Source organism: Rana temporaria, chromosome 1 (genome assembly GCF_905171775.1).
Source record: "Rana temporaria chromosome 1, aRanTem1.1, whole genome shotgun sequence".
Lineage (NCBI taxonomy): Eukaryota > Metazoa > Chordata > Amphibia > Anura > Ranidae > Rana > Rana temporaria.
This window is the reverse complement of record NC_053489.1, coordinates 208,835,407-208,844,126: the sequence shown is the minus strand read 5'-3', so window position 1 is coordinate 208,844,126 and position 8,720 is coordinate 208,835,407. Positions and strand designations below refer to the sequence as shown.

Genomic DNA, 8,720 nt, shown 5'->3' with positions numbered 1-8,720 from the left:
ACTTTCTGTCACACCGTATTTGCGCAGCGATCTTACAAGCGCACTTTTTTGGGGAAAAAATACACTTTTTTTAAATGATAAAATAAGACAACAGTAAAGTTAGCCCAATTTTTTTTATATCGTGAAAGATAATGTTACGCCAAGTAAATCGATACCCAACATGTCACGCTTCAAAATTGCGTCCGTTCGTGGAAGAATCCCAGTGCACATGCTCGAAATTCCGACGCAAATCGCCATTGCTTTCGACGTGAACCTAAATTACGTCCAGCCCTATTCGCGAACGACTTACGCAAACGACGTAAACAATTCAAATTTCGAAGCGGGAACGACGTCCATACTTAACATTGGCAGCGCCACCTAATAGCAGGAGCAACCTTACGTCGAAAAAGCCTAACGTAAACAACGTAAATAAATTGCAACGCCGTACGTACGTTTGTGAATCAGCGTATCTAGGTCAAGCGTAACGGAAGCGCCCCTAGCGGCCAGCGTAAGATTGCACACAATTATACGCCGCCGTATTCAAGTTACGTCGGCGGAGGAAGCCTATTTTTTGAACGTATCTGCCTTTGAGAATCGGCGTACAGATACGACGGCGCAGATTTGAATTTACGGCGGCGTATCTGGAGATACGCAGCCGTATCTGCTACCTGAATATAGCCCAGAGTGCCTATCTCTGTACAAGAGACAAGTAGAGTGCCTATCTCTGTACATTGTGTTGTGTAGCAGAGCGTGCCTGCTACCTCTACTCCACCTGTCACTGTTCTCATTTGTGAGGACAAGTGATGTCACAGCTGTCACTCTACAACTCCCATGCTGGGTTTGTTTAATGTGGACTGTACCACTGGGAAGGGGGTGATCAGCGCAGTACACTAGTGAGTCATAGAGCCGGCTGGGATAAAAGTAAAACATTCTCTTTAAGATACGTTGTGCAGATCTCGGCTGTTATCCGGTGTTATGTACCGGCACACAGAGCCCAGCCTGGCCGGTATGAGGTGTGCGACCCCTCCCTGCCCCCCCTTCTCTCTCAGCGCCCAGTCCTAGTACACGTGCAGCTCGGCGCTACTTCCGGGTTTCCTCACACTCGGTTGTAGGTATGGCGGTGGAGCAGGAGGCGGCGGGGAGGGAGCTGCTGGCGGCTGTGTTGCGGGACCTTGCTGCTCCGGAGGGACACCCGAGACCACAGAACCGGAGGCTGAGCCGTGAGGAGGCGGAGGGCGAGCTGTGCGAGGCGGTGCTACGGCTAGTAGGGGGAAGGTGAGTTTGTATAAGATGTGGGGTAAGCTGGGTACAGCTGTGCATGGTGTGTGCTATGTGTAATACAGAACTGATGTGTGACCATAGCAATGACCAGGGCATGTCATATCACACATGCAGGAGTTGGGGCTCCAACAGAACACACAGCAAGAATCTGGGTAATTGTTGCTCTGTTTTCATACTGCCATCTACATATAAGGACGCACTAACGACTGCGTATGCCCACACTGTCCGAAAGAATAGGCAGCTAATCGCACCCACTTGCATGTAAGCTCTCATGCACCAATCTGCGTCCAGAGCTGATCATCTATGTGATAGATGAGTGGCCGTTAGCTGCAGGATGGAACCCTCTCATTCAGGGCCGCTGTCCTGGGCCCGGTCATTGTTGTGGGGCCCAAAGCAGCTGCTTCATACTTGTCCCTCGAAGTTTTAGTCCTGTGCTGTGTCCTGATATCTCAGTATGAAGTGCTGCGCTCTGCCCAATTGTGTACAGATGACTCACCTGTGTTTACATGTAAATAACCGTCATTCATATGTAAATCTCTAAGGCCGGCAGCATTAATATGTATATCATGCCCCTCTGCAGTGAAGAGATGATGTGCTGTAACCTCTAGCAACCAGTCAGTAAGTGGTAATGATATGCTGTAACCTCTGGCAACCAATCGCTGCCTGATCTGATGCAGTAAACAGATTTTAAGTCTAGCTGATATTTATTGTATGTCTCCGAGCAGATGGAGAGCAAAATTGCATGGGGGCAGGCCCAAGAAAAGGTTTGCCCAGAGTCCAATCGATATTAAAGACGGCCCTGCTCCCATTGCTTTCATAGGGGCTACCTCTTACAGCTATCGACAGGAACCCCCGCGTGTAACCTGATTGCGGGTGGGTTCCCAAGTGCAAATGCACCTCAAAGCCCAACTTCGGGCAACTAAAAAATGATCCCTTACAATGGGTTGTGCCTGCACTGCAAGGGTTGTTTATTTTGGTCTAGGACAGGGATCTCCCATCTGTGGCCGTTTTGCTTGCCTTTATCCGGCCCTTGGGGCACTATTCGTCCGGCTGACGCGGGCCGGCGGGGAAGTGACTCCTCCGCTGTGTGTTTTTGCTCCAATTACCCACCAAGCCTATGGCATTGTTTACTCCCACTGGTAATAGCCCGGTCGCCCTAATATTTGAAGGCCAGCACACTGGCCCTTTGTTTTGAAAGTTTTGAGACCCCTGGTCTAGGGGAGCAAAAAACAACGTCCTTACCTGTTCTGCGCAGCTTCTTCCCCAGCAGTCTGTGTCCTGATGTCATAAAGACCAAGGCAGGATCCTTAGCCTTGCATTGGATGTGATGACAGAGGGACAGTCCACTGCTATCAGGTAAGTGAAACGGTTTCTCCTACCCCCTGGAGTTTTAGATAAAGCGAGCAAATAACCCTTGTAGGCCCCAATTCAATGTATCATTTAAAGTGGAGTTCCACCCATTTTTTTATGTTTGTCTGTGCTGCATGCTCTAATCTCATAGTGTTCAGAATGGACAATTTTTATTTAATTTGTTGCTTGTAAATACCTTTATTTTGTAGTCCTTCATTACTTCCTCCTCCTTATTTGCCTAGGCTGTTTGCAAGGGTTTCTGGGATAGGCATCATGTTGAAACCTATTACATTGCTTGTGCACTGAGCATGTGCGAGATATGCAAAGCTGAAATCCAGGAAGTCATACAGTCTGGCTTCATGATGCCCACACTTAAGATGGCCACAGTCTATTTCTAGATTATAAACTATCTAAATGCTGTAACAACCTAACAAAACGGACCTTAGTTTACAGACTAACTTTACTAGAATACATTAAGCTTGTGTATTACAGGGGTATTTATATTTAAAAAGTGAAATTGTGGGTGGAACTACCCTTTAACATTTTTCCTGGAGTTCAAAGAAGAATTCCAGGTATGGATATTTTTACATAATTACAAGCTACATATACACACACTATACCTGGCAAATGCCGCTGGAAATCACTGAAGTAGATGCCTCTCTTGTGCCAGGCGGCTGCCCTGCTGCATTGTGAACGTGGGAGGTCGGCCGGGTTGCCCTTTAGCGAATGCTTTGTATTTTCTTAATAAATGCAAAACTCTTCTCTGATCAGACAAGGTGGAGAGGTGAGGCAGTGATGTTTTGTAGCACTTTTCTAACTTGTATTAGTTTTTCTTGCATACAGTGCTGCATCCTTTGAGAAATCACTCCATATATCATGCATAATGAGGACTCTGAAGCTCTTGTTTCACCGGCCACTTTATTAGGTACAACTGTTAACTTGCTTGGTAACGTAAGTTACTAATCGGTCAATCACATGGCAGCAACTCGGTGCATTTGCGCATCTAGATGTGGTGAAGATGACTTGAAGTTCAAACCGAGTATCAGGGGATTTAAAGTGGAGGTAAACTTCCATCTTTTACTTATGGGTAGTGTAAATAGCTTATAAATATGCACCGCTGAGGAGATATTTAGTTTACATGCAGCCAGTGACATCACCGGCGCATGTGCTCTGAAGGAAAGGCCACCTATGCAGTTTATTCAGAGTCCTGTGCCGTGAACAGCGGGTCTTGCGTGCATGCGAGGGAGTGACGTCATCGCGTCTCCGGCCAGTCACAGAGCCAGAGTCCTTGAACCCGGAATCAAGATGAGAACACCTGCAGCGCTGACATCTCTGGAAGAGTGCAATTTTAAAGTAAGTTTAACATAATGTGCTAGTATGCAATGCATATTATGCCTTTACCTTGCAGGTACATAAAAAATTTGTCCAGCGGTTTACAACTGCTTTAAGTGAATTTGAACGTGGCATGATTGTTGATGCCAGATGGGCTGGACTGAGTATTTCAACAACTGCTGCTCTACTGGGATGTTCACTCGCAGCCATCTCTGGGTGTTAAAGTGAACAATAACAAAAACAGAAAATATCCAGTGAACGGCAGTTGTGTGGACGAAAATGCCTTGTCAGGAGAATGGGCAGACTGGTTCAAGATGATAGAAAGGTAACAGTAACTCAAATAACTACTTGTTACAACCAAGGTATGCAAAATGCCATCTCTTAAAGCACAACGCATCAAATCTTTATGAAGATGGGCTACAGCAGCAGAAGACCACATCAGGTGCCACTCCTGTCAGCTAAGAACGGGAAACTGAGGCTACAATTCGCACAGGCTTACCAAAATTGGACAATAGAAGATTGGAAAAATGTTGCCTGGTCTGACGAGTCTCAATTTCAGCTGCGACATTCAGACGGTAGGGTCAGAATTTGGTGCCAACGTGAAAGCATGGATCCATCTTTTCTTGTATAAATGGTTCAGGTGGTGGTGTAATAATGTGGGGGATATGTTCTTGGCACACTTTGGGCCCCTTAGTACCAATTGAGAATTGTTTAAACGCTGTGGCCTACCTGAGTATTGTTGCTGGCCGTGTCCATCCCTTTATGACTACAGTGTACTCATCTTCTGATGGCTACTTGCAGCAGGATAATGCACCATGTCCCAAAGCTCAAATCATCTCGCCACTGATTTCTTGAACATAATGAGTTCACTGTACTCCAAGGACATTTGGGATATGGTGGAACAGGAGGTCATGGATGTGCAGCTGACAAATCTGCAGCAACTGCGTGATGCTATCATGTCAATATGGACCAAAATCTTGAAATAATTTTTCCAACACCTTGTTGAAGCTATGCCACGAAGAATTAAAGGGGTTGTAAAGGTACAATTTTAATTTTTATTTTTTTTCCTAAATAGCTTCATTTACCTTAGTGCAGTCCTCCTTCACTTACCTCATCCTTCGATTTTGCTTTTAAATGTCCCTAGAAAGCATCCTAACTCTCCTGTAGTCCAAGGGATGGGGCGAGCACGACACTCCACACCAGGGAGAAAGCCTTGCATTACTCTGTGGAGTTAGACAGAAGAACAGGAAGTGAGCTTTTCCCAGAAAAAATAAGGACATTTTAAAAGCAAAATGGAAGGATGAGGGTAAGTGAAGGATGACTGCACTAAGGTAAAGGAAGCTATTTAGGGAAAAAAAGCAGCTCCAAGTGTCACCGGCACCCCCGTACCTCTGGCCAAATGCAGTACTCCACTCCACAGAGGCTTGAATCCTGCTTGTTTTGCAAAACGACGCTCGCAAACAGGATTTAAAAAAAAAACGCTCGTTGACTGCGTTTAGTGTAAAAAGATTTATAAGCTGTGGGCACTGTGTGGAGGGGTGGGCGGATTAACTATTTTCATATTGGGTTTAGTAAAATATGAACTCATTGTCTGCCATTATCTGGACACCTTTAGTGCAAGAAAAATGCATCCCTTTAAATTGTGTGTATGTCTTCACACTGGTCCGCTGTGCTTTGGTTGTGTTAAAAAAAATCTTGCTTGCACCATTTTTGGTCCGTTGGCAAAAAAAACTGCACCTGAAATGCATTGAAACGCAGCTAGAACACATCATTGTTACTTTTTGGGTGTGGTTTTTGAGTTGCGTGTCCTATGAAAAACGCCATAAGCACAGTAAAATCATGGCAAAATCGCGTGCGTTTTTGGCACCATTTGCTGCACCCTTATTCCCTATTGGCAAATTGCAATTTTCACCCAATATGTTTTGGCCGCCAAAATTTTGGTGCATCTTTATTTAGAAGTCCTGTATAAACTGTATGTTATGTAGATGAGCACAATTCTCTACAGTTTCCATTGCATGATGGAAATTGTACTTTTCTTCCAGCTGCACTCCATAGGGAGAGGAATTGACACGGGTGCTTCCTAGATGCCTCTGTCTATACAAGCAATAAGGTTACCAACTTTTTAAAGGTACTTTTCTCACTAAACGACAAAGAAGGTACTTTTCTCACGAACTATGAAGTATTAAAATAAAAGATGCTTTTTTTTTTGAAAATTTCTGTTTATTAAAGGTTTTTGCATATGACATACAAAAAGAACAAAACATACCTTGACAAAGTACCAAGGTGAACTGTCGGTCAACATGACCGGGAACATACAAAAAACTGTGCCATCTCAGATGGCATACTGAAAAAAAACAAAATACAGCAACAATAACCACCCCCCCCCCTCCCTCCCTCTACTCAGTTCCCTTCCCCCACCGGCCTCAGCCTAAGATCATGTCAGTAATCGTATTCTCCTCCGTCACGGCATGCCGCAAACCAAGTCACCAACCCAGCTGATGTAAGTTTCCTCCCCAGTTTACATAACATATCGACCCGAATTATGCATCCTACCCCCTACCCCACCGTGTGTTCTGATTCATACCAGGCCCTCCACACCTTCTCGAATTTCCCCACACATCCCCGGGACAGATACGTTGCTTTGTAATATGGTAGCATGGCGTTCACCAAACCCTTCCAAAACGCAATCTCAGGGGCCTTTGGGTTTCTCCATTTGAGTAGGATGGCCTTTTTCCCATAAAACAGTAAGATACTCAATAGTGTTCTGTGTGCCCTAAATGGGACCACTTCCTCGACCAGACCCAGTAGGCAGACACTAATGTCCCGCGGGACCGGGACTCCCAGCACCTCCTTAATACATTCCGTGACCTCCATCCAGAACTGTTGGATTAGGGGACAGCTCCAGAATACATGTTGCGCGTCAGCAGGGGAGAACGTACATCTCCAACATTCAGCAGGGACAGATGGATATATTGATGCCAACCTGGCCGGAGTATAGTAGACCCTATGCAAAAACTTGAATTGAATTAGGCGATCTCTCGCTGCCACTAAGTATTTAAATGGACGATCCCACATTTCATCCCACTCCTCTCCCTGTATGCCCGGGACCTCCACCCCCCATCTCTCTCTGCACTTAAGTAACCCTTTGGGACTAGACTTAAATAACTCCTTGTAGGACACTGACAGTGTTTTGGGCAGCTCCTCCGTCGCAAGCAGGTCCTCCAATCTAGAGGGAAAAGATTTGACCTTCCGCGACTCAAACTGGGACTGATATGCATGCCTTAAGCTAAGATACCGAAAAAATTGCGAGTTCGGAAGGTCGTGTTTGGTTTTCAGTTGATCAAATGTTAGCAGGTCACCATCCCGAGTAACATCTCCGAGCAATTTAACCCCCTTGGAAGCCCACCCGGGTGCATCATCTAATTTATAAAAGTGTTGAAGTTTGGGGTTCATCCACAGAGGTGTAGAAGGGGAAAGCCCCTGGTAGCTCGGAGAGGCCAGCTTCTCTACCTCTTCCCAAGCCTTGATCGTAGCTTTCATGGTAAGCGTTAGAGGGAGGTCCCTTCCCGTACCCCTGTGAACTGCCAAACGGAGAGACTCATACGATCCGAGATGAGGAGCCTCGAGCACCGTGGCTGAATCACCCGCGTCAGAGATTAGCCACCTATGGACAAACACAAACTGACCAGCCAAGTAATACTTACGCCAGTCCGGAAGTGCCAACCCTCCTTGACCCCATGGTTCTTGTAGGACCTTCAACCCAACCCTAGGCATTTTAGGAGCCCAGAGAAAAAAGCTAGTGAGACTGTCTAGTTTCTTAAAGAATGACTTCGGTATCCATACCGGAGCATTCCTCAGAAAATATAATATAACCGGGAGGATTTTCATTTTTAGAAGGTTAATCCTGCCAATCAGTGATAAGGGAAGTTTTTGCCAAGCCAGTGCTTTTTGCTTAAAGAACGTCAAGAGTGGCAATAGGTTGAGAGTCATGTAATCCATCACGTTTGCTGTGACCTTCACCCCCAAGTATGTTATTTGTGTGACCCACTGAAGTGGGAGATCTGGGTTTGCTCTTACCCTGGCCCCTTCATCTATAGGCAGTATAGACAACTTCCCCCAGTTAACTTTCAGGCCGGAATATGTGGTGAACTTATCCATAATGTCCAAAGCAGTATTTAAAGACTCTACGGGATCCCTCAGGAACAGAAGGTCATCGGCATATAGTGCCAAGCCCTCATCAATAGACCCCACCCTGATGGCCTTCACTTCCTCCGATGCCCTTAGGGCCACTGCCAGGGGCTCCATCATAAGAGCAAACAGGGTGATAGTGGGCACCCCTGTCTGGTCCCCCTCCCGATCGTGAAAAAATCAGAGATAGACCCACCCATACGAATGGCCGTCCTAGGGGCCCTGTAAAGTAGCTTGATCCACTGCCTGTACGATGGACCAAAACCCATATGCTCCAGGACTGTGTGCATAAAATGCCAGTCCACCGAGTCGAAAGCTTTTTCTATATCGATAGAGACTATTATCCTACAGGACGCATCCAGATTGGGGAGCTGTAGATGCGTAAACAGTCTCCTCAGGTTTGTATCCGTAGACTTACCCGGCATAAAACCTGTCTGGTCCACATCCACTAAAGAAGATATAACCGGGGCAAGTCTTTTAGCTAATATTTTTGTCAGAATTTTGAGATCCATATTAAGAAGGGCAATGGGCCTGTAGGACGAACATTCCAGTAGGTCTTTACCGGGCTTGGGCAACAGGATAATATATGC

At 46.0% G+C, this 8,720-nt stretch overlaps 1 protein-coding gene across 1 annotated transcript in view; it reads left to right on the top strand.

The window, feature by feature from the left end:
* The first annotated feature begins 1,057 nt into the window (after positions 1-1,057).
* Positions 1,058-8,720, top strand: part of PPM1F (protein phosphatase, Mg2+/Mn2+ dependent 1F) — a 65,318-nt gene continuing 57,655 nt past the window's right edge. The window contains exon 1 of the mRNA XM_040348375.1: positions 1,058-1,254. Within this exon, the coding sequence (XP_040204309.1) occupies positions 1,094-1,254 (161 nt within the window). The 5' untranslated portion in view covers positions 1,058-1,093. The remainder of the gene's footprint in view (positions 1,255-8,720) is intronic.